Raw genomic sequence first — 26,396 nt, forward strand, 5'->3', positions numbered from 1 at the left:
CCCCACCGCTCTACTCCCATTGGTTCTGGTACACGTGGCACCTCTTTGTCAATCTACTGAAGGATGAGGGTCTCCCCAGGCCGTGTTGTGGGAATTGTTTGACTGCACGTCACAACGCTGGCCAGTGCGGGTTGGCAATAGCGAGGAGGGGCATAGACGTTGAAGCGTCCTTCCCCCACACCCCCGATTAGCACGGTTGGCTACAGTGAGGGAAAAAAATATTTGATCCCCTGCTGATTTTGTACGTTTGCCCACCGACAAAGAAATTATCAGTCTATAATTTTAATGGTAGGTTCATTTGAACAGAGAGACAGAATAACAACAGCAAAATCCAGAAAAACGCATGTCAAAAATGTTATAAATTTATTTGCATTTTAATGAGGGAAATAAGTATTTGACCCCTCTGCAAAACATGGCTTAGTACTTGGTGGCAACACCCTTGTTGGCAATCACAGAGGTCAGACGTTTCTTGTAGTTGGCCACCAGGTTTGCACACATCTCAGGAGGGATTTTGTCCCACTCCTCTTTGCAGATCTTCTCCAAGTCATTAAGGTTTAGAGGCTGACGTTTGGCAACTCGAACCTTCAGCTCCCTCCACAAATTTTCTATGGGATTAAGGTCTGGAGACTGGCTAGGCCACTCCAGGACCTTAATGTGCTTCTTCTTGAGCCACTCCTTTGTTGCCTTGGCCGTGTGTTTTGGGTCATTGTCATGCTGGAATACCCATACACGACCCATTTTCAATGCCCTGGCTGAGGGAAGGAGGTTCTCACCCAAGATTTGACGGTACATGGCCCCGTCCATTGTCCCTTTGATGCGGTGAAGTTGTCCTGTCCCCTTAGCAGAAAAACACCCCCAAAGCATAATGTTTTCACCTCCATGTTTGACGGTGGGGATGGTGTTCTTGGGGTCATAGGCAGCATTCCTCCTCCTCCAAACATGGCGAGTTGAGTTGATGCCAAAGAGCTCCATTTTGGTCTCATCTGACCACAACACTTTCACCCAGTTGTCCTCTGAATCATTCAGATGTTCATTGGCAAACTTCAGACGGGCATGTATATGTGCTTTCTTGAGCAGGGGGACCTTGCGGGCGCTGCAGGATTTCAGTCCTTCACGACGTAGTGTGTTACAAATTGTTTTCTTGGTGACTATGATCCCTGATGCCTTGAGATCATTGACAAGATCCTCCTGCGTAGTTCTGGGCTGATTCCTCACCGTTCTCATGATCATTGCAACTCCACGAGGTGAGATCTTGCATGGAGCCCCAGGCCGAGGGAGATTGACAGTTCTTTTGTGTTTCTTCCATTTGCGAATAATCGCACCAACTGTTGTCACCTTCTCACCAAGCTGCTTGGCAATGGTCTTGTAGCCCATTCCGGCCTTGTGTAGGTCTACAATCTTGTCCCTGACATCCTTGGAGAGCTCTTTGGTCTTGGCCATGGTGGAGAGTTTGGATTGAGAGGGGGTCAAATACTTATTTCCCTAATTAAAATGCAAATCAATTCATAACATTTTTGACATGCGTTTTTCTGGATTTTTTTGTTGTTATTCTGTCTCTCACTGTTCAAATAAACCTACCATTAAAATTATGGACTGATCATTTCTTTGTCAGTGGGCAAACGTACAAAATCAGCAGGGGATCAAATACTTTTTCCTTCACTGTATGTACGGTGCTTAAGAAGTTCAACATACATACGTGCAACGATGGAATTTGTTGCACGTCCCTCTGCCAACAACGTTGCCCTGCAGCAGCAGCACCCTATGACAACTGTTATGCGCGGCGGTCGCATATCCTAGCACTATTCAGGCTCAGGCCTGCTTGTCTTCCTAGGTTTCATGAGATTGGGTACATCCCAAGTCATTCATAGAGTTTGTATTTCTATTTTTAGCAGAAAGGGCTCAATGAGCTGCGAGGCTCTATTTAAATGGGCGTCCTGTGATGGTGCAGATGGTATTTGGTACATTTGGTCGGAGGGACTTGGTCAAAATGGGCTTTAACCTTGGTTAGAAAGAACACGTTTGTGATTAAGTCATTCAGGGAAAGCAGACTTGAGCAACAACTGCAACGTTTGTTAAAGAACAGCCATTTTACTTGTAATAATTTCACAGATGCACAATTCTTGTAAGCTTTTGGCACGTAACATGTCTTTGTATTACCCAAGATTACACCACACTCGTATCTAAAAGCAACGTTATCATCGAACCATCTATAATTTTATACGCTCTGTAAAAACAAAAGAATCTAAAAGCTGTCAAATGGAACTATATTCATCCTCGTACAGCGGCAACACTCAACATATTGTGTCTTATGTTACACGAGACGTTATGTGTAACGCATGATATTGCGGCGATGGCCACAATGTGTCTGTAACGTTGAATGCAATTGCCCAAAACCTGACAAAAAATTACACACACATCGGAGCAACGAGCCTTCACTCCGTCGTCGTTTTGCTGTGCTACTTTACAGCGTTAGCATCGATGATTAATGGGGTCACAGGGCCAGAAGGCTTTCCCAACGCTGCTCCGTTCCACATTCAGTGGTTAAGCCAAACCGGGACCACGTGGCGACGACATTAGAACACCGCACAACTCCTGCCAGTGCTCGTTCAATACGCATTGCCACCCTCATTCATCGCCGCGAGTGATCATCCTCTGCCTTGTCAACTTTCTAACCGGCCCTGTGTCGGGAACACTTTATTTTAGCCACACTTGTAGCTGGGTTTGTTCACGCCAATCAAGTGAGAACAGGCTTGGCACTGGTCTTTTTTTGTTGTTGTGCGTGTGGGTACGCGTGCGTGCGTTCTGTCTGTCTGTATGTAAGTACGTCTGTCTCTATGTAAATACGTCTGCCTGGTCGGCCGTTGGTGATTCCGCTGATGTAAAACTACGAGCGCCAGCACGAACCGACGGAACGAAGATCGGCCTGATCGATCACGCGAACAAGTTGGGGTGGCCGTTAGTCCCAGGTCCTGGGAGGGTCGGGCGTGTCCCCGACGGCCGCTCTTCGCGCTGAGCCTCGTGCGTCTGCTGCTGCTGCTGCTGCTCCTGCTGCTGCTGCTGCTTCGGCTGCTGTTGCTGCTGTTGCTGCTGCTGCTGCAACTGCTGGGAGTCGAGCGAGGTGAGCACGCTCGTGTCGATGCGCGTCAGCGAGTACATCATGACGCTGTGCCGCGTGCGTCGCGACTTGGTGGAGTAAAGCTCGAGGGCCTCGTCGCTGGACACACGCACGAGCGGGCACCAGCGGAAGGCGCGTTTGAAGCCTGTGCGAAACCTGGCCACAGAAGCGCACGGGCGGGGGGGGGGGGGTGGGGGGGGGACAAGGCTCTCAGCGTGAGCGAGCGTTTGCCGCTCGTGCGTTCATTGAATCATTCATGAATAGGAGGGCGGAATATTCACAAGTGAAGTGAGCGTATGGCATTGACCACTCTCGCTAACCTGACCCTCTCTCACCCTGACCTGGGGTTAGAGTAAATTAGAATGCCACAGATTGGGGGTGGATCAAGTTTTTCCTCTGGGAAATTTGATACATTTTCATAATTCAGGCTCAGCATTGACGTTCAAGAATTGATTCTCTTTTTAGTGTTGTGAATGGTATAGCGCCTCTAGTGGCTGCAGAGGTCACATGAACCCATGACAATTAGACATGATTTGATGCATATATCGTGTTAGGCACATTTGAATTGATATATTATTTCACCCCTATTATGCAGGTCACCTGAAAAGACATCAACGAATCTGAAATCTGTTTATATACCACTTTAGAATGCATATGCACTTGAAATATATTCCGTAGTGAGGGCTGTCCTTATTTTTGGCCAGCGAATGCTTGTTCTGTGCATATTCCCCAATACATTTTAGTGCATTTACAGCAAAACCTTACTCAACATAAAAAAAGCTAAATCGGCCTCAACTCATTTTAATCGGCAGTTTTTTTTAAACCGATTTTCCGCTTGCACCCCCACACGCAGTGACCGGGGATCACTCCTCACCTGCTGTTGAGGCAACAGTAGATGATGGGGTTGTACATCGTGGAGCTCATGGCCAGCCAGAAGATGGCCAGGTACACCTGCTGGATGTACTTCCTGTGATAGATTCGATTGAGCGTGCGGCCCAGCAGGAAGTAGACGTGGTAGGGCATCCAGCACACGGCGAACGTCACCACCACCACGATCATCATCTTCACCACCTGGGGGTCAGCAAAATCAGCGCAACGTGCTCGGTCATCGGGTGATTTTTTTTTCTTTCCGCCATCACCTCTCCTCCCCCATGCGGGTGAAAAATGGACCTGTCTGTGCCACCTCAATGGTCATTATTTTCCGCCGCTAGATTGATGCTGCACGACGTAGGAATTGGGGCAGGGAAAACGAGACGTTGAGTAAATGAGCGGCTGCTCCGTAGCCCTTCATGCTCAATGAAGCGCAGAGTAATGAGTAGGGTGGTCCTGGCTAATCTACTGTAAAACATTGAGAGCAGATATGGTCTGGATTCCATGGAAACAATTCACGATTGCGTCATAAACATCAAAACATCATTATGGTTGCTCTTACTGTATGTGTGTCGTTCACTGCCAATATCCATTAAAGAAATCCATCATCATTGTCATCGCCAGTCACCATCATCGTTAATTATCTGTTGATCAAAGGCCACCTTTGTAGGAGTGAATCGATCCGACGGCGATCAGTCAAGCATATTCAAGGCGATAAAGAGGTCAATTTGCCCAACCATCATTTGACACGGAATTGTGGTGGCGTGTGTGCAAAATGGTGCTCGCTAACAGCACTTGCCCCATCGGTCTGTTAAGGCCACACGGAGGACCTTTTGCCTTTGCGAGCCGTGCATTTCGTGAGTGGCTTTGCAACGCAGACCTTGCGCTTGGATCGCAGCTGCTCCCGAAAGTGCTCCGAGCTATCTCCGGGGATGGTCCCCCCCCAGAGCGTGACTCCCACTATCGTGTAGGTGACGGCCATCACCAGCAGAGGGAATACGTACACCAGGGTCATCACCACCAGCTGGTATCTGCGGGACACGGTGAGCGAGCGAGCCATCGGGCGTTAAACAGTGTTTGGTTCAACGAGAAGGCATCCGGATGGCTCAAAGAGTTGAGCGGGCGCTGAGCTGTGTTTAAGTTTGTTTCCCCCTCCCCCCGCACCTCCGATCAGCTTAGTTTAAATAGGTTTTAGTTGAAGGGCCAGGAGCAGCCACCCCCCATCACTGTTACATTGCTTTTTATAGCTTTATTTTGGTGATTTCGAAAACGTTTTGGTTTAGCCATATTTGTTTCTTGTAGCACAGAGTTAGACTGAAAACTTTAATCTAAATTGTCTTATGGTTGTTATTGTTTGAATTGCATCCCACTGGGATTTTTGCACACAGCATTGATATGCGGTGCTTTTTCTGGAAGACTTTGCTGTTTTTTTCCTGGATTTTTCTGTTTGCGCGTAGTCACTTTAAGATGTTTCTTGTTCATGTTTTTGTTTGTTGTGGTTGCACCCGATTCAAGAGCCGAATGGCTCACAGGGCTATACCAAATAAATGCAACTGAAACCCCCCAAGGTCCAGGAGTGAAGACATTCGAGTTTGACGAGTTCAACAACAGGACGGGATGAAAAGATCAGTCCAGGCCACCGTTAGTCAGTTTATCCAATCACGGCAACGACACCAACCACGTCAACCCCCACCCACGGCATTAGCAGCCTCGCCCCCGCCGCCCCCCAATACCCTACCGCTCTACTCCCATTGGTTCTGGTACACGTGGCACCTCTTTGTCAATCCACTGATGGATGAGGGTCTCCCCAGGCCGTGTTGTGGGAATTGTTTGTGACTGCACGTCACAACGCTGGTCAGTGCGGGTTGGAAATAGCAAGGAGGGGCATAGACGTTGAAGCGTCCTTCCCCCGCGCCCCCGATTAGCACGGTTGGCTACGTACGGTGGGAAAGAGTTCAACATACATTTCACTGTGGGTGTCCCAATGAAAAGCCCACACAAAGCCCCCGTGTGGGTCACGAACCCCGATATTCGAGTTTATATTTCCACACACGATCGAGTCACTCCGTTGGAAAATCATGACTAAGAAAGACCCACGATATTTTGGACAAATCAAAATCAGAATCTTTATTTATCTTGTGGAAATCCGATGAGCTATGATGCTCTTTCACACAGATGTCCAGTAAACATCACTATTTTTTTCAGAATGATGGTGTCAATTAGACTACGAAAATATATGCTCATGACTGAACTTTTACATCCTGTGCACAAATTATTTGATGATACTGAAACAAAAAAACTCGACACGTTTGTTAATAACACGGCCTTTAACGGACACATTTTGTGTGGAATGTGACGAGTTGTTTAAATACACGGCAGCGTATGAACATATCGGTTCAGTGCCGAGTCAGTATCCGGTATTCGCGCAGATTTAATATAGTTAGAGTGCAGTAGAACTGATCTTATCCCTGCAGAAAGAAGAGAGTTGAACTTTGTGAATCAGATCTTCCAATCTAACCAATAACCTCCGGGAAACATCCGCTAATGTGACACCCCCAACATGCACGGTGTGTCTGTGGCCCCGGCTGGTATTGCTAAGATCCTGGAATCGAATCCAGGCAGTCGCCTGCGACTAAAGTGGGTCCTCGAGTGTTTGCCTGTTCTTGGCGTCAGTCCGTTACAGTTCAATTAGATTGGGTCACGCAGTTGGGTGACATTCAGCCACAGACTGCTTTGCTAAAAAGAGACCTGCAAAGCACCTTAGGAGAGATGTTACATCGTTCACAGCGAATGAAATGCAGAACGATTAATTAACAGTTTTGAACACGAGGTAGCTGCTTCGACATTCGAATGTATGCAATCAATGGGTTAAAATTGTGGGAAAATAATGTTAATGTTGGCTCAATAGCAGCGTAGGTTTCCTTGTTAAAATTCAACCGCCCATTTCATTATGCACCTATTTGCACCTCTGTGAACAGCATATTATCAAACAGCCTCAATCTATCTTAGCGCCCACGGTGCCTTTCATGATCCGTTCTTGTAGCTTCGCTGTTGAGCGAGTGAGCGGCTTGCAATGGGAATGTTGCAAAGTTCAAATGCCGGTTTGGGGGTTGATTCAGCCCATCATCCCCACGGCGGGGTTGATAAAATATGTACCACTTTGTAGGGGAATCCAAACAGCGGTTGTCCTCTGGAGAAACTCCGTCCCTGTTGTAGGAATGTGGCATTTCCACAATTGGATCAAGGAGCTGTAAATGAGAGATGTGGATGGCGTCAATGCTCACTGATGCTTAAATCATGTTGAGTGTTTCCTTTTTATGCGGGGCATCCAGGCCAGCGGAATCACCGAGAGCGGGGCCTGTGTTACGGCTGAATAGTAATTCAGAGTAGATTATAATACAAATTTATCAACCCGCTCTCTGCTCCCGTAACCAAGCTTGTGCGCCGCACTTGATGAACACGCCATTAAAAGTGGTCGTTTGACAAAAAGCACCGCTGTGTGTGTGAATGTATGTTATTCTTACGTAACGAGGACAATTTCATGAACTCGTGGGGCAATTTGTTTTTCTTTGGAAGGGTACCCGCATGCACGACATACAATGAGCACCGCATTGCACGCAGCGGGCAGCTTCATTGCAAATCATAACTGATGATGGGGTCGTATATTTATGTCCATAGCGAGATCAAGGGATGCTGTCGTGGTGTAGCTGTTAGCACATTCCATTTGCAATCCAGAGGTCGCTGGTTCGATTTGATTTACCTGTGCACCATTTGAAAACAACGGGTAACTTTTTATAGGGAAAACTCCTTTGATTTAAAAATCCCCTGTCAGCCCAGAAGTATGAATGGAAAGTACACCACGTCTGGGGGGTAGCCGCGTATGGGAGGTGGCCGTGTATGGGGGGTGGCTGTGGGGGGTGGCCGCGTGGCTGTGTTTGCGGACGGGGAATTGCAAACCGCTGCTGACAGTGGCGTGTCTGATTCTCTGACACCCACCCATTAGGGATTTATAAGGTGCTGTGACCCTTCCCCACGCCTCCCTCCCCTCCTCCCTGCCTCTCCTCACTCACTCTCTCTCACACCACTCCTCGCGCAACTCTTTCACCATCCCCTCCGCCCGCAAACCCTCACGACCCCCTCCCAAAGCCCGCGCGTTTAATTCCCATTTCGAAGCCCTTCCTTCAATTGCGACACCTCCCCGTCTCTTGAGTACAGGGGAGCTCACCACCCGGTTCTTCCCACTTCATGATTGCCAATCGACGGACCCATGTACCGCAGTAGAAGCTGGATACAAGGACAACTTGTATGCGTCGCCGGATTAGCGCAGAGGCTTTCAAGGCTACGGCCCAGGGGACTCGAATTTTGAGGGTCCCCCCCGCCTCCCCCCCCCCCCCACCAAAAAACTACTTTGTCATAGATGAAATGCAATGGTGGTGCATTATCAGTATTGCATTTGGACGTGGAGCCAGAGTGCCCACTTGCTTCGGTGGGCATGCAAGGTGTGCCACCATGCCTATGCTGGTCAGCTGGTTTGTGAAAGCTGTGAAAGATCCGTACGTATGTGTGTTGAACTTATTTCGCACTGTACGTAGCCAACCGTGCTAATCGGAGGTGCAGGGTGAATGACAACAGACTAAACGCAAAAAGAAGAATCTAAAGAAATAAGTTTCCAATCTACATCTAAAAGTGCATATCTCCATTGGCCTCCTAATATCGGAAAGAAGAGCGTTCCAGACGGCCGCAGAAGCGCATCTGAAAGCGCAAGACGCACATGGCCGGCTTTGTTCGATGGCGAGCCAAAAGCCGCCGCTGCAAAGATGACCGCTCCTTGACGAGATCACGCGATCGTCACATCACCCCGACCGCAGGACGTGCGGGCTGCCCGCCAGTAGCGCTCGCGCGAGATGAGACGGGCGACTCACATGAACTGGCTGTCTCCGCCCATCTTTCCGGGCCAGTCCACGAGGCAGACGAAGCGGCCGAACCTCTGCTCGACGCGCGAGTAGATGGACAGCGGTAGGGAGAGGCACATGGCAAGAGCCCAGATGCCGGCCATCACCAAGCGGGTGCTCTGCGCCGTCATGCGTGGCTTGAGCGGGTGCCGGATCGCCATGTACCTTCACACGCAACACGCCGGGGTTCAATGGGGGTCACGCGGCACAGAGGAGGCGGTGCGCGCGAGTGTGGAAGAGGGGCATTGTGGCCCATATGATGCCCCCGCCCCGTGATTGTAATCATCATAATCACCGTCAGTAATAATGTATTACTTGATATTGTGACTCACGCAAGTTTAAAACAAATCTAGCTACTAGAGTGTAGAACACAAGCTTTAAAAACGAGCATAATAACACAGATCACTGCATATGAACCTAACTTTCAACGATTGATGTGTAAGTCTGTGTGTCTCTGTGTGAGTCTATGGGTCTGCGTAAGTCTATGGGTCTGTGTGAGTCTATGGCTCTTTGTGAGCATTTGGGTCTCTGTGCGAGTCTTTGGGTCTGTGTGAGTCTATGGGTCTGTGTGAGTCTTTGGGTCGGTGTGAGTCGATGGGTCTCTGTGTGTGTCTTTGGGTCTGTGAGCCTTTGGGTCTCTGTGTGAGTCTTTGGGTCTCTGTGTGAGTCTATGGCTCTGTGTGAGCCTTTGGGTCTCTGTGCGGGTCTTTGGGTCTGTGTGAGTCTATGGATCTTTGTGAGTCTATGGGTCTGCGTAAGTCTATGGATCTGTGCGAGTCTATGGATCTGTGTGAGTCTTTGTGTTGGTGTGAATCGATGGGTCTCTGTGTGTGTCTTTGGGTCGGTGTGAGTCGATGGGTCTCTGTGTGTGTATATGGGACTCTGTGTGAGGCTATAGCTCGGGTGTGAGTCTATAAGGCAGTAGCACACATGAACTTTGATCACATAACGTTCCAAGACGACCAATACCATTGTATACATTGGACTACATAGTAAACTACCACATAGAACAACTCGTGTAGAGTGCCATCATTGTTTGCTTTGGCGATATACTAAGTCAAATCTTGAAAGCATTCGTGACTGCAGGAATTAATATTCGTTGGGTCTTTCGGTAAAGTCACGTAGATAGGTTCAAAGAAATCAAAAAACTACGATCGATACGTTGTAGTTCAGGAAGAGATGACGAACGCCTGTGTTGCGATCGAAACGTCGTAGTTTTTTGTTATTTTCTTTGAACCTATCTACATGACTTTACCGAAAGACCAAAATAATATAGATATACTAAGTTGTGCGGAAACTTTGGATATGTCTGTGAATATTATATACGACATCGCGTCTAATTTTAGGGTTTTATTTTTTTTACTTCGCTGCTTATATTGTATTTGTAAGTACGTTTGCAATTCTTAATTAGCATAAGGAGAAGAGAAAGGCTTTATTCTCTTATAAGGATGAAATTATTTCACGAGTGTGTGATCACAATGCCTCGGGCCATACTTCAGAACGTGAAACATTAAGCAAACATGTGCGGAGAGATGCATGCCGGGAATTACACTCAGAGGCAGAAAGAGAAACGCACGGATTGGTGAACGATTGTAAATTAGAGACATCGTGTTGAATTTTAATCTAGTGGACAAGGGCAGGACATATTCTTGGTTCTTTCGGTAAAGTCACGTAGAAGGGAAACAATAAAATAACAAAAATATAAAACAATACTATTTTATTGTTTCCCTTCCTCGTGACTTTACCGAAAGAACCAAGAATATGAATCCCTGCAGTCACGAAAGCTTTAAATCAAAATTTAAGGGCAGGACACATTGCCACATGGGATGGTGGCCGATGGAGGAAGATAGAAATAGCAATGTCAACCACAATGGGGAACGACCACCATGGGGATGGAGCGTTGAGGTAATCTCAACTGAACGACTCTTTTCTTATTTTTTTTTGTTACCAGATGAGGCCCACTGAGCTTCATGAATCTTTATCAGAAGTGACCTGGCCACAAATAATAGCTCAATAAAGTGGCTTATCATGTGGAATCGTGTTTTAGCAGCCAATTACTCTGACCAGATGTTTCTAAATGTGGACGAAAAAACCCGAGGAGCCGGAGAAAAATCCACCAGACCACGGGGAAAGAGACATGCAAACTCCAAATATACAGCAGGCGTCAGCGTCTGGATTGAAGTCACGACCTGAATACCAGGCGATGGAGTTAACATTTCGCCACAGCGGCGCTCCAGCGATGTGCAGGAGCAAGATAGAATTGTGACATCGTATGACCATGATGGAGGCCTTCATCCAGTGGTGGATAGGACCTGTCTGATTGTGATTTGCTGTCTGCTTTGTTCACGTTTCCTTTAGTTTCCCAGGGTTCAATTGCCAAGCATACTGAAAGTCTCAACGGTCACTCACACCTTTAAATAATCGCTTTATCTAAATGCTATGTACTCTGAATTAAAGTGAAGTGTGATTACTGAAAGTACTATCTCATTTAAATATATTGCCATCACTGCCCTCCCCTGTTGCTTAACATTTTACTTCACAGTTGTAGTTTTACATATTTTATCATTTTAGATTGTAAGACAACCTGTTGGGTGAGGCATTTTATACATGTACATATAAGCTTGTGTAATTGTTGTCATTACATAATAGCATTGTGTACATCTGATATAATGAGTCGAGGGTCCATTGTGGTCAGTAATATATTTAACAAGGCACAGAGACATGCGTTTGGATTGTTGCACCGTGTGTGATTTAAAAATTTGATTATACGCATTGCTTAATTTCAACTGGAGCTGTCCAGTGCTGAGCTCCAGAAAATATTTCTCCCCCCACTTGCGTGGACTTGTATGAATGTTCAACTTCTTTCGCACCATACGTAGTCAACCACGCTAATCGGAGGCGTGGATTTGAGTGTTGGGGGCCCCAGAAAATATTCCATAAAGGAGTAAACCCTGGTCACGTTGGTAACCACACACACACACAACGATAAACGTTTCTTTCTCACTTGTGGCTGAATGAAAAAAAACTCAAAAGGCAATTTAGACGCTTGGATCCAGCGTATGGAGCCAATTGCTGACATTTGTGGATGCTGCGTGGAGCTCCTCCATTCCTCCGTTGAGCAATGTTGTGCGGCCGTGGTTTACGATAAGGCCCATCGCTTGTGGCGTGGAGCTGTAATTGCAATCGGTGGGGGGATTCTCTTTAATTCCCCCATTGTGCATGAGATAGGCACAGCACCCGTGTGATGTCCTTGCACGGTTGAGTGTGGTCCAGAGTTTTACGGACAGATGGAAGCCGGGGGTGGCGGGGTGGCGGCGGGGGGGTTTCTGTGTGGGGGGGGGGGGGGGTCCGAGACGATGTATCTGTTGCAGATGCCTTGTTTACGTTCATTCTGCTCGTCAGGGTTCACTCCCACAGGGTCGAGCCTGCTGCCAGTTTCGAGAGCCTCCACTTCAGACCGAAATAAAATAAAATAGATTTCGTGGATTTTTAGATGGGCCCTCTGTGGGTTCTGCGGCTCGTCATCCATCGGCAGCTCGGGCTTCATAAAATGCTTAGCCAGTGGTGTTAAGCGACCTCTAACATTCACACGGTACACTGCAGTGAGTTTACGTGGTAACAAGAAGTGAAACGTGAACGCACTCGGTGTTAAGGGGAGCGCATCGGTAGGTTGTGCGTCCCGTCACGTGTGGCTTCAGTGTGTAAGCGAAAAGGCACGTGCCGAGTTTTTCAACCGTTTGGACCCGAACGCATTTCTCCAATTAAATCACCTGGGGGGTATTGACGGTGCAGGGCTACATTGACCGTTTAAAGGTGGGGGGGGGGGATAATCTTGTTCCTACAGTCATGGATACCCCACGAAAATAATCTGGAGGAATTATAGAGAATACAGCATTTCATTTCAAAGCCGATACACATATCCCACCGGAATCGGATGACCCTTATTAAATAATTGAACGCCCTCCTCTGTAAGGCACGGAGCCATCGCTTCACAATATTTAATTACCTGTTGAGAAGACAGTAAGAGGGTCATTAACATTTAGCAGGGTAAATAAAAGCATTTAGCTGTATATGGAACCAGTCAAATGCATCGCTTAGCTTAATGGGTACAAGAGAATATGAGCAGAACTCCATATTATGTCTCCACATAAAATACAAGATATTGCTCTGAGTCTATCGACATATTGGCTTTCCAGTCCAAAACTATCAAGCAGAATATGTTTAAGGAAGCAAACTCGGCGCTGGTTTTGACTGTTTGGGTCTCATCAGCAGTCAGGCCTGTTAAACAAATGTTGCTAGATTACCAGATGTATCTAGCAAGAGTACACCATATAAAATATAAGACCCCAATCCATACAGAGAGAATATAATTTTCGCTTTTATTTAACTTAGCCTTATGTTTCGGCATATTGGGAGTTTTGCTACAAAGCTCAGATCAAGGATACAAGGTTCAGGCAGCTGCTTAACATTGCGATTCAGGAAAGCCACCACTTCTCTTATGCGGTTCTGTCTCACTGCCCCAACTTTTCTGTATATTTTAAAAAATCCTGCAACTTGGCATGTGAGATGAAATGGTAATTCAACCAATAATTATCACCAGAACAGGAACGTTTTAAGGTGACTCGCTGGCCTGTTAATGAAAGCTTCGCGTAAATAGTACCAACGCAATTATACACTCAACTATGCCGATACATTATACTTCACATTGGCAAGATTCCATAATCGGGCTCGCTAGAACGACATTCTGTAATCTGTGGCTCATCCAAGATGCACCATCCAATGGGATTGTAATCACACCATTGGTCACTCCAGTAATGCCATTATATGGATGCCCTATTTGTGCAGTCCTTTTAATTCACTCGCTATTACCTAAACTTTTAAAGATGAAAATGTCCATGTCAGTTAGCCACTTATATTATTCTGTATTCATGGACATGATTTTGATTCATGTTCAATGACATCACTGAATGACAGTGGTATTTGATGAAAGGCAGTGATCAGAGAGGCAGGGATATGCTTTATTATGTAATTGCTGTAGCTGCTGCCGTATTTTTGAAACATAAAAGAGAGAAAATGCTATGCGAGCAGGGTGTGCGAGCCTACAGTTGTAACTGCTTAATCTCTGTATTACATCGCATTGTTCCTTGCACCTGATTTAATAACAGTAATTTTCAGTCTCTGTTAATCCACTGCCAGATGAATGCCTGCCTATCTCTAACTGCTCTATCAAGGCATCTTCCTATGTTGTGTTGGTCACGATATTTTTTTTTAAACCATACTTCACCGCACTGTTCAATTCGGGTTGGTGAAGGGTGGGGGGAGATCCAGGACTGGTTCGGGTATCACTCCCCCACTGATACTAGCCATTTCTGGGAGCCGATCTCAGGTGACTAGGTTTAACAGTGCAGTTCGCTAACCACTGCACCACTGCTCCACCTTCACCACGCTGGTGAGTGTGGGTCATGTTCTCCAACATCTACTGATTGGGCCAGATATGTTTAAGCTTCATGATGAATGTTTTTTTTCGGTAAAAATGTTTTTTTTTCTGTGCTAAACAAGTGGTGTGACGCGTGTCTGATATTTCTTCGGGACATCGAAAGTGGCACTTTCAAGTGCTGACCGCGATCAAGTTTTTGCTTTCTCTAGCGGGGGCCGTCTCCTGAAAACCAATAGGGCAATCGCACAAATATCGACACGGACGTTTGATTCACGCCGGAAGAAGCCGGCGAGCAAAGGACCTCTTGTTCAGGAGGCGTCCAGCCAAAAGCTCATGCGGTCCGAAATGGCGGAACATTACAGAGGAGGTTAAATAGGCAGATACAAATGTCACTGGTTGCAGAGCGGAAGAAAAAAAAACAGGAGCGTTTAGGCTTTCAATTCATTACGCAACCAAGAACGGTCACACATTAACATGGATTCTATAATACTTTCCAACGTGCTTTTTATCCTCAAAAGTATTGAGATAATTTAGATGCATTGAGATAATTTAGATTATTTTGCTGCTATGAATGTCCAAATGATGGGGCCACTTTGTTGAGCTGTCATTCGTGGCCAGGTCGCTTCTGAAAAACAAGTTACTACCTCGCTGGGCTTTGCCTGGTAGGATGGGGATGGTTTAGTTTTATTTGTAGGTGTTTGGCTGATTTGTTACCTTTCTTGTACTGTGCACCACTATCATGTTTTTGTATTGTTTGTTGTTGTAACGTTCTTACCCGCCCCTACTGGACATCTGTGAAAAGGAGCTTTATAGCTCATCGGATTCCCCCAGTATAAATAAATACTCTGATTCTGATTTATCAGTGGCAGGGAAACTGGTCCTGCATATTTGTAAGTATTCCTTTTAGTGCTTTATACTAAAGTTAAATCTATATATTTGTTTTTATTGGACCACCGTTATAAGAGTTATCGTGACCGCGTGTTATATACAAACACAGCGAATCGCGTCGATGCTTCCCAACCTTAGTTTGGAGAGATTTTTTGTTATATGTTTAAAACGACGACCTCGTAGAATCAGTCGCAGTTAATGCGAAAGTTCTCGAGACCTCTGTACACGAAAACCCACGCCTGCCGGCATCTGCCGTGACCAATCTAAAACGTTCGTGGATTGACCCAATATTGGCTGAGCCACGTTAAAAAAGAAAGGTGGTCCGTAAATCATTTATTGCAGCGCGTGGTGGTTCGCTGCTGCGAAAAACCCTTAGAGTCGTGTGCAGTTTCCTCCTGTTTATGTTGACCGGCCACGCTGATATTAATCCTCATCCAACCCACAGCCTTTAGCGAGCACATCAACCACCGGCGCAAATTCCTGTTTCTGGAAATACGCCTGGGGAGTCACCTCGGTGGAATAAGTTGGGTGGAGAATGTGGGATGGGAGGAGGTGGGGGGGGTTCCATTACTCAGTAAGTCCAATGTGATTTATTATATCGATGGTTCGTATGATGGATAGCCATAGTTAGTGTTAAAGTGAATCGGATTACGTCTTATTCTCTAAAGGTATAAGCTAGGGATGCTTCTGCTCAAACAACACCGCACCTCGTCAGCGAACAATTCGTCAAAAAAGATGGAATGTGACGAGGATACATTTGAGTTTTGGAGCCACAAGGGTGGACTCTCTGGCGAAACGACGAACATGAATTTATGGCCCGTGTTATTACGAACAAGCAGCATCCACAGCAATGTCACCGCCATTTGCCGATGCCAGTCCTGGGTGTTCTTGGTGAACCCGGGATGACTGCCAGGTGCACACCCGCGCTGTGGCATCTCGCTGTGCTCTATCGCGCTCACAAACCGCATGATGTTCGGAGTTGCGCTTGTGGTGGCAGTGGGCTGCCGTACGTTTCGCAAGGCACTCTGGGGAAGGGGGGGGGGTGGTTGGGGGGGGGGGTGGAAACTTGCGTGAGTTTGGTCACAAAAGACCGAGAGTGCCTTTTTTTTTCCTTCCAAAAGTGTCAGCAAGCCGAGCACAAACTGTGGCCATCCGTTAATGTCAGAGGGCGCGCCGTTTGGACCCATCGCTTGGACGTGCGTTCGATGCTGAGCGGTTAAACAACAAAACGGTCCTGCTCCCCGTTAGGAAAGGACACGCCACCTGCTCTCATAATCATCCCAGTTATCGCCATTGTTCCTCCATCCCCTTTGGTCGCATGCAGAGCTCGAGTGCTGAACTCCCATCGAGCTGCACTGCGAGTAATTTGTGTGCCTGTTTCTACGCTTGCCCCGTGCGTGCCGGGTGCGTACGAGCGAGAGAACGTGTTGTTTCAGCTCGACGAGTGCGCGTGTTGCGAGTTACAGCGAGTCGGTTTCCAACGAGGTTTAAAGCGCGTTCGTCTTTAACGGCAGTGGCGTTGCTGATGTGTATAAACATTTAAGCACGAAAATTGTCGGTGGGAAGAATAAAATGCGACTTGGGCGTGTGAACGGTGTATTCGACACGTGCGGGGGCGTGTGTGGGTGCTTGGTAGGTGCGTGTGTGTGGGTGCGTGTGTGGGTGTTGGGTGTGTGTGGGTGCGTATGTGGGTGTTGGGGGTGTGTGGGGGCGTGTGTGGGTGTTGGGTGCGTGTGTGTGGGTGCTTTGTAGGTACGTGTGTGTGGGTGCGTGTGCTGGCCTGCCTACGATCCATCCTGGGTTTAATCAGGCTGGATTGTGTGAGGAGCTCACAAATCCTTGAAAGATCTGGACAAAGTCCCATCGGTGAGCTCCTCCGGCAGGCAAGGCTGCGATGGCTGGGTCATGTAGCCCGCATGCCCAGCCACCGCATGCCCAGACAGCTTTTGTTCGGCCGGATCGAGGGGGCTAAACGGGCGCGGCACGGGCTAGAGAAGAGAAGGAGGGATGTGGTACAGGAGGACGTGGAGCTGAGTGGACTTGCCGATGACTGGTACCAGCGATGTCAAGATCGGCCTCTGTGGAGGAGGCTCGTGAAGGACGCTACTGGGCAGTTGGAGGCAGTCGCCCTCCAACACCAACGGAGGGCGGAGGAGCGACGCTCACAACAACGAGCGGTGCGCCGGGTGGCTAAAGCACAGCAAGTTGGCACAGCAGGGGGCACAGGTGGTGCATCAGCCACTCATCTCAGTCAGTCGACCCGTGGCATCTGGGTCTGCGTTCGACACTTCAAGTGGCCTGAACGTGCACATAGCCTGGCACAAGCGTCGTGGTGACGTCACCGCCACTTAGTGGCGAATGGCGGTTGTTGTTGTTGTGTGTGTGGGTATTGGGTGGGTGCGTGTGTGTGTGTTTGGTAGGTGTGTGCGGGTGTTGGGTGGGTGGGTGTGTGTGTTTGGTAGGTGTGTATGGGTGTTGGGTGGGTGCGTGTGTGTGTGTTTGGTAGGTGTGTGCGGGTGTTGGGTGGGGGCGTGTGTGTGTGTTTGGTAGGTGTGTATGGGTGTTGGGTGGGTGCGTGTGTGTGTGTTTGGTAGGTGTGTGTGGGTGTTGGGTGGGTGCGTGTGTGGCTGGGTGCATTATTAACGCGTGGTTTGATGATACCTTCATGTGAGTAAAACGAGGTCGATTTTTTCGCGTATTCAAATTTCGATTGAAACAGCGTGGGGCGACACTGTCGCAATGGTGGGTCAATACGGTACAATGAGTAGTGGTGGGACGCGCGGGGGTGTGTATGTGTGTCTATGTGTGTGAGTGTGTGTGTCTATGTGTGTGAGTGTGTGTGTCTGTGTGTGTGGGGGAGCGGTAGTGCAGCGGTTAGCGCTACGCTGCGCTATGCACCTGGCGACCCGGGTTCGATTCCCGCTCACGGCCATCACCGGTGACGATGATCTGAACCGGTCCTGGGCCTCCCCTAGGTCGACTCAGCCTCAAATGAGTACCTGGTGCGATGTGTAAACATCGTCACTAGGAAGACAAAGGCGACCGGGCGTGGTGTTGGCCACCCACCCCCTCGTGTGCCGTGCCGGCCTTTATAAATGCTCGCTAACAACACTTGCCCATACAGTCTGTTTCGGCTACACGGAAATCTTAGTTTTAGTACACTCGTGGAGAGCGGTAGTTTAGTGGTTAGCGCGCTGCGCTACGAACCCGGTGACCAGAATTCGATTCCCGCTCACGGCCAACAACAGAGGCGATTTTCTGAGTCGGTCCTGGGCCTCCCCTAGGTCGACTCAGCCTCAAATGAGTACCTGGTGCAGTATGCAAATATCGCCACCAGGAACACAAAGGCGGCCGGGGCGTGGTTGCTAGCCACCCACCCTTGCGTGCCGGCCTTTATAGGTTCTCGCTAACAGCACTTGCCCCAACGGAATGTTAAGGCCATACGGGCTATCTTTGTCTTTAGTACACGCGCGTGTGTTGCGTGCTGTTAACGAGCACCTTTGAAGGCCGGCGATGTTCACACGTCATCGACAGCTACTCATTTGAGGCTGAGTCGACCTACGGGAGGCCCGCGACAGGTTCAGATAAACGTCACTGGTGGAGGCCACGCGAGCGGGAATCGATCTCGCTGAATGAACACACACGGTGCGCGTGTAGGCGCGCGTGCTTGTTGTGTATGTAAGTGTGCGTACCTGAGTGAGTCTGTCTTTCGTACGCACGTGTGTGTGTGTATGTTCAGAAGCGTGCGCATGTAGACTACCGCGAGCATCGCTTCCTTACGTGCTTATGCATGCGCGCGTGCACGCGGGGTGTTCTCAAAACAACACTTGCCACGGACAGCCTTGCGTAGGCTATGCGCGCATTGGCGTTTTGTATGCGCGTGGCAAGGATGACATCCACCCCTCTCCAGCATCCCCCACGCCACCCCCGACACCGCGCGCGCGTTACCTGTCCACCGCTATGGCCGTCATGGAGTAGATGCTGGCGAACACCGCAGCCACGGGGATGAAGTTCTGGAAGCGGCAGTAGGCGCCACCAAAATACCAGTCGTTGTGCACCGCGTACACGAAGTTGATGCTCGTGTTGAGCGCGGCCATGGCCGAGTCGGCCACAGCCAGGTTCACCAAGAAGTAGTTGGTGACGGTGCGCATGCGGCGATGGGCCACCACGATCCAGATGACCACCATGTTGCCGAAAAAGGCCACGGCCACGATGCCACCGTAGGCCACGGACCACAGCGCGACCTGCCAAGGGCGCTGCGCGAAGCGATTGGTGGCCCCGCCGGCGCTCGCGTTGACGAGAGGCGACGACGTCGAGGACGAGTCGTGTGACCAGCTCGACGCGTTCGCCGAGCTGGCGGGGTCCCACGTGGCGTTCGGTTGAGATGCCAAACCCAGAGCGGTGGACACCACGAGGTGCTCCATGGTCTCTCCACTGCTGGTCCGACTACAACCAGCGACCGCTTTCTGTCAATCGGCTGAAGCGTCACACTCAACGGGCAAGGGGATGACGAGGTTGATGTGGGATTTGTGCTGTAAAGCGCTTAGAAGTTTGTAATGCGGTTAGAACTTGACAGATCATAGCACTCCGCCCCACCCCCTACGAAGTGAAACCAATCATCAATCCTCTCGGCCGGAATTTTTTTTGGACGGTGCCCAAATGAGATTTTTTTGGGGAATTTGAAAAAAAGATAGTTATACGCGTGGACTCGACTACTGAATATGCGTGCCAAATGTTTACATCTCTCGCCGAACACCAAGAGAATTGACTTCAGTCGCTCACTATCGCGGAATAACGAAAATTATCCAAGCAAAATCTATCACCGGGCGTGCGATTCCAAACTTGAAATGCGTCTCTCAACACGCGGGTAGGTAGGTGGCTTTTTGAAAAATACGACCGTGCCGAGATGGACGCGTGTGATTAAGTGCAGCGGACACGCGAGTGTCGCCACGCATGTTTAAGCGCGCACACGCGAGCGGTTATCATCGCCGACATTAACAATGCCAAAAACAAGTCTACTACTCTGTAATTATGCAGTATACGTCCAACACCAATGATTGTTTTTGCGTGCGCGCGCGTGTGTGTGTAATCGATGCAGGATGTTAACTTAAACGCGAGACGGTGGTGTGTTTAAACAAGCGTGTCACGTTGCCAAGTTGTGTTGTCCGAAGGGCGATGGCAAGCGATATGAATGATTACGCGCTGGCTGCGTGGACAGCTTCGACGTGGGGAGGAGCAGTCTGGCAAGGTAATGGCTGTAGATGATTGATGTTGATCCTGCTGCTGCTGTAGTTCGTACCAGATTCGGGAAAATGAACCCGATTGTCTTGAAGAAGTCACCGATTCCCACCTCGACGCAACACGAGTACCTATCGCTCAGCGCTAAATGCCTTCGTGATCAACACACCAAACACAGACAGACAAAGACACCCTACCCCCTGTAGTCTTTACTCGGCTGTTGCGGCAAGTGCTGTTAGCGAGCACCCTTGAAGGTGGGCACGGCGCACGAGGTGTGAGGCGTAGCCAGAACCACACCTGGCCGCCTTTGTCTCCCCGGTGCTAACGTTTATACATTCAGCACTGAGTACTCATTTAAGGCCGAGTCTATCTAAGAGACGCCCAGGACTTGTTCAGAAATCGCTCGACGCTGACGCTATTCGCGGCCTGGAATCGGAACTCAGATCGTCGGGTTCGGAGCGCAGTGCAATAACCACGGTACCAATCGCTGTACCCCTCGCACGCACGGCACTCGCAATACGCATTTAGCTTCGGAACTCTTGCCTGCACTTGACAACACTAATCTCTCAACAATAACGCAGCCGGCTGGCTAACTCGCCAGCAACACGCCCTGCTCAAACACGTAGCGAACGGAATTATTCGTTGTTGTTGCTGCTGCTCGTATAACTGTCTGCTGCTTGATGCTGCCGATGCTGCTGCTGCCCTTTGAAATAGCAGCAGAGACAGAAGAAGTGGCGCTTTGCTGGAGGCGGCGGTAGCAGCGTTGTCCGTGGCGCCTTGGAAGCCGCGCGCGGGGAGGTGGAGAAGGGTCGCCCAGCTCCGCGCTTTATGCTCCGCGCCCGGTGACGCCACCCCGCGTCACCACCAAACACGTCTCGTTCTCCACCCCCACCCCACCCCCCACAAACAAAATAAAATAAAAGCCTTTTAACATTTTATTTTTTTGCTCATAAATCTAATGCATCCAAGGGCCACTGCCAGAGTGAGTGAGGGTTGTGTGCCGAGGCGTTTTGTTGTTGTTGTTGTTCGTTGATGAAGAAGCCATATGAAGAAGGAATCCATATCCCGGGGGGAGGAGTAGCCCCCCCCCCTCCTCTTAAATTCTAAAAGTCTAAACAATGTTTGGTACAGTATTTAACCTTATTATCAACTAAGCGACGGAATGGATATGCGGGCTCGCCCCCCCCCTCCCCCCGCTGAAACCTCAGCCCCGCGTTTGGAGGACAACAAATTGAGCACAAAAAGCAGTTCTTAAGAAATTGAGGGTTCAATCTTGATTGAAACGTGCACAGCTCTAGTGGCTTCATGATATTGTCAGGAAGAGCGTTCCAGACGGCCGCAGTAGCGCATCTGAAAGCGCGCGACGATGCAGTGGTCGTCTTTGTTCCGATGGCGAGCCAAAAAGGTGTTAAAAAGAAAATGTTTTCAGTTAAATCAGCTATGAAGTTTTATTGATATGCAGCGAACACTCTTTTTATTTAGCTTAAGCTAAATTAAAGTATATTTGGAAGCGATGTCACCTTGATGCCTGTAGCAGAATTGGACCGCAATTGGAGCACCCAAGCAAAATAAAATAAAGAAATGAACACGCGAGCTCCGCTGATATCTTCTGTGCAGCTTCACTCAAAGACACATGCAAAACAAAGCGACTGCATACTGTATGCAGTGGTGAAACGGTACGGACACAGCCCTGCAAGTTCGTACTCACTCTAGGGAGCTATAGAGTGGCCCATCTCGAGAGCATCATTATCCCAGTCTCACACGCCGGCCAGGCAACTTGATGGAGGTGAAATTAACTACAATTTATCTCCATCATACTTGACCTGATACTTTACTAACTGTGGTGTGCCCAATTTATACTGCTGGGTAGACAGAGCCGGGGAGAGGGGGGGAACGAGAATCGCCCCATTGTCCTACGCTGTCTCTGGCTTGCAAGTCCAGGATGCTAACCCATTGCCACAACGGCAGTTGTCCTTTTTTTTGCAATGACGCATCAACGCAAATACAATCTCGCCAGCCTCGCCAACGAGGACAGCCTTAAACCAGACGAATATGGAAGGACTAATACACACAATGTAATAAATAAGGGTTATTGTCAAATAACGCAAGCCTATAACAGTATAGCCCCTAAATTTTGATTTGAAGCTTTCGTGACTGCAGGGATTCATATTCTTGGTTCTTTCGGTAAAGTCTCGTAGAAGGGAAACAATAAAATAATAGAAATATAAAACAATTAAATAAAATAAAAGTATAGACCCTAGTACAAATTGTTAGTTAAGGCCCCGATCATGTAAGAACACATTTAAAAAAATAATAATTATAACAACAATTGTTGCATTTAATAAAACAAATGCACCCCTTGCCCACGCCTCTAGTCAGTTCTACTCACCACGAATGTGTTGACATTGTATTTCACTCTGAAAGGGACGTCAGCATTGATGTTTTTAATTAATCATTCAGTGAAAAAAAAATGTGTTGTGGAGTTCTGAGACACCAAACAATAAAAAAATCCCCCTTTTTTTATGGCAGGGACCATCTGCATTGTTAACGCTCCACGAAGTGATACCTGTAGTTTCACTAGGTGGTGGAATTTTACTGACCCATGAGGATGATGATTGTGATAGATTGAGCAAAACCTTGCTCAGGACTGTCACATCATCATCATCATCAGCCATGGTCAATCCACTGTTGGACGAAGGCCTCCCCATGCTACTGCCATCTGATATCCCACGATGTAACAATACACGTAGCACCTGCACATGAATTTATTACAATCGTTCCATCTCCTTTAACTTATGTTCATAACAGGGACGTGCGGTCAGGGGAGGCAGAGGAGGCAGAGCCTCACCTGTCATACTCCAATGAAAATAGCTGTTACGAAAAGTAAAGAAAGAATAATGAAAATAAAATAGATATTAAGATTTTCCACTGATCTGTGTTATAAATGTCATTTCTGTACGATTCCAATCATTTTTGTAGTCAAAATCGCCAAATTTGCGGAGCTCCGCTGCAAATACAGGAAGAGACGAGAGGTGAGGCAGTGACGAGCTCAGCCTCCCCTCTGATTGCGCAACCCCTCAGTAACTGGATGGAGTGCGGGCAATAAGCGCGTGCCTGTTACTATCTCAGTACGTCACCAATGTAATGTGTGTAGACCCCTTCATTTCATGTCCTCGCCTTCCATACTCCAGGTAACTGATTTCACGTATGTGTATAAATATAGTTAGGCTCGCTGGTCTCGTCATGAAACTGCAATGAAAAAGCACCAGGGGAGGTAGCTATCACATCTGCCTCACTGAGGAAGGCGTTTTAGACACGTGGCCACGCCCCCATCAGTGATGCCACGCCCCGTCAGTGTGTGAATCTGGCTCTGACACTAGCCAGTGCCTCCCAAGCCATTGACCTTACCGCACGTCACTGCTTCATAAAAATATATATATTGATAATCCCAGTTGCCTAGCGAGTGAGCAATCCAAAATGGGGGTTTTACTGAACGAATGTCTGAAAAATAATACTAGTTTTTACCCTTTCTGGCAATACAACAGGTGTCATGATATTCAAACACCAAATATAAACCTTTTGCAAGGAATCAAGTCTGCATTAGCCACACGTACTGGTGGTGGATATGCAAAGAAACATGCTCTGATAAAATATGCACATTATCACTGTCATCGCTGCAATTTACATGTCTTGATATGTATCAGCACGCACATCTCCATTTTCTCACAAAGTACAAATGTCCTGTGCTTGCACATTACCGCCACATTCATGTGACACGAGCTTTTTCTTTTCTTGTATTTACTTGTAGAGAGATACATGACCTAATTCTCAAGATACACCAAAGAACCGATGTTAAGTTCTTACGTGGTGAAATCTTTGTAGTCGTATATCATTATCACCATTAGCTACGCACTATCCACTGCTGGGTTAAAGAAAATAACATTGCCATGTTCGGGACTGTGCGATGCAAAGATCCATATATATAGTCTACACAGCAATCGGATCGCGTTCCTCCGTCTGCGTGGTAGACAGGCCCGAACCGGGCCAGAGGTCCGGTCCTGCTGGGCCGCACCATTCTGAGGTCCGGTGGGGGGGGGTGGGGGGGGGCAGTCTGTGTGGGGAAATTGCAAATGTGCTCGGAGTAAACGAAAAATAAAAAAAATATTTTAAAATTAAAATAATTTTAAGATTAAAATATGGTACTCTCTCAGTTGCCAGCGAGTCTTCCATCTTAGGCAGCTCCAAAGATTGAGCGTCACCGGCCCCATTTGTGTGTTTTTTTGGACGCAGCCCAAATGGGCCAACGAGATCACACGGCAATTTGGAGCCGATGGGGTTACAATGCCTGGGCCGAGTTTTTGTTTTTGTCTCAGTTCGACTCTTAGTGGTAGACATCCTCTTGGCTGTGTTCCCTCCTTTGCATGCCACTCTGTCATTAGTCTCGACCACCGACCATAATTCCTCCCGTTGAATTTGATCACGAACAGTAACGTAAAGCTGCACATCGATGTTGCTAAAGCATATGTATTACCCGCTGTGACATGGGTTAAGAGCAATGAATACCGATGAAGGAAATACGTATAACGAAAGTGACAACATTCGCAAAGAAGCAAGGAGCGATGCGTACAGCACTTGGACTTTTCAAGAGGCAGAATCCACGCAAAGCAGCCGGGCCGGACTCTGTCTCTCCAGCCACCCTCAGGCACTGCGCTGACCAGCTGTCTCCGGTGTTCACCAACATTTTTAACACCTCCCTGGAGACATGCCATGTACCAGCCTGTCTCAAGTCCTCCACCATCATCCCTGTGCCCAAAAAGCTAAGGCCAACAGGACTAAATGATTACAGACCGGTCGCCCTTACATCTGTGGTAATGAAGTCTTTTGAGCGCCTGGTCCTGGCACACCTCAAAGCCATCACAGACCCTCTCCTGGACCCCCTTCAGTTTGCCTACAGAGCCAACAGGTCTGTGGACGATGCAGTTAACATGGCCCTCCACTTCACCCTACAGCATCTGGACGCCCCAGCATCCTACGCCAGGATCCTGTTTGTGGACTTCAGCTCTGCCTTCAACACCATCATCCCTGCCCTGCTTCAGGACAAGCTCTTCCAGCTGAACGTGCCATACACCACCTGTAAATGGATCACAGACTTCCTGTCTGACAGGAAGCAGTGCGTTAAGCTGGGAACACAAGTCTCTGGCTCCAGGTCCATCAGCACCGGAACTCCTCAGGGCTGCGTCCTTTCCCCTCTGCTCTTCTCCCTGTATACCAACAGCTGCACCTCCAATCATCTGTCCGTCAAACTATTGAAGTTTGCGGATGACACCACCCTCATTGGGCTGATCTCTGGTGGGGATGAGTCTGACTATAGGTGGGAAGCTGACAATCTGGTGACCTGGTGTAGCCAGAACAACTTAGAGCTAAATGCTCTAAAGACAGTTGAGATGGTTGTGGACTTCAGGAAGAATACAGCACCACTCACCCCCATCACCCTGTTAGACTCCCCAGTAAAAATTGTAGAGTCCTTCCGCTTCCTGGGCACTATTCTCTCCCGGGACCTCAAGTGGGAATTGAACATCAGCTCCCTCACCAAGAAAGCTCAACAGAGGATGTACTTTCTACGGCAGCTGAAGAAATTCAACCTGCCAAAGACAATGATGGTGCAATTCTATACAGCGATCATTGAATCCATCCTCACCTCCTCCATAACCGTCTGGTACGCTGCTGCCACTGCCAAGGACAAGAGCAGACTGCAGCGTATCATCCACACTGCTGAGAAGGTAATTGCCTGCAATCTACCGACCCTCGAGGACCTGCACACGACAAGGTCTATGAGGCGAGCGAGGAAGATTATGGCCGATTTCTCCCACCCTGGACACTCTCTGTTTCAGCTACT

The 26,396-nt window shown here is 48.4% G+C and overlaps 1 protein-coding gene across 1 annotated transcript; it reads right to left on the reverse strand.

Annotated features, from left to right (window-relative positions):
- Nucleotides 1-2,068: 2,068 nt before the first annotated feature.
- LOC116940333 (neuromedin-K receptor) lies at nt 2,069-21,324 on the reverse strand. Its single transcript, XM_032950019.2, has 5 exons — nt 19,211-21,324; nt 8,908-9,102; nt 4,866-5,016; nt 3,990-4,186; nt 2,069-3,271 (listed from the first exon to the last, which is right to left on the reverse strand). Exons 1-5 carry the CDS (start codon nt 19,684-19,686, stop codon nt 2,932-2,934), a joined length of 1,359 nt encoding a protein of 452 aa, XP_032805910.2. The 5' UTR covers nt 19,687-21,324; the 3' UTR covers nt 2,069-2,931.
- Between the last annotated feature and the right edge of the window lie 5,072 nt (nt 21,325-26,396).

The sequence above is a fragment of the Petromyzon marinus genome, chromosome 8 (assembly GCF_048934315.1).
Source record: "Petromyzon marinus isolate PM22_M1 ecotype Great Lakes invasive population chromosome 8, UKy_Petmar_22M1.pri1.0, whole genome shotgun sequence".
Taxonomy (NCBI): Eukaryota; Metazoa; Chordata; class Hyperoartia; order Petromyzontiformes; family Petromyzontidae; genus Petromyzon; species Petromyzon marinus.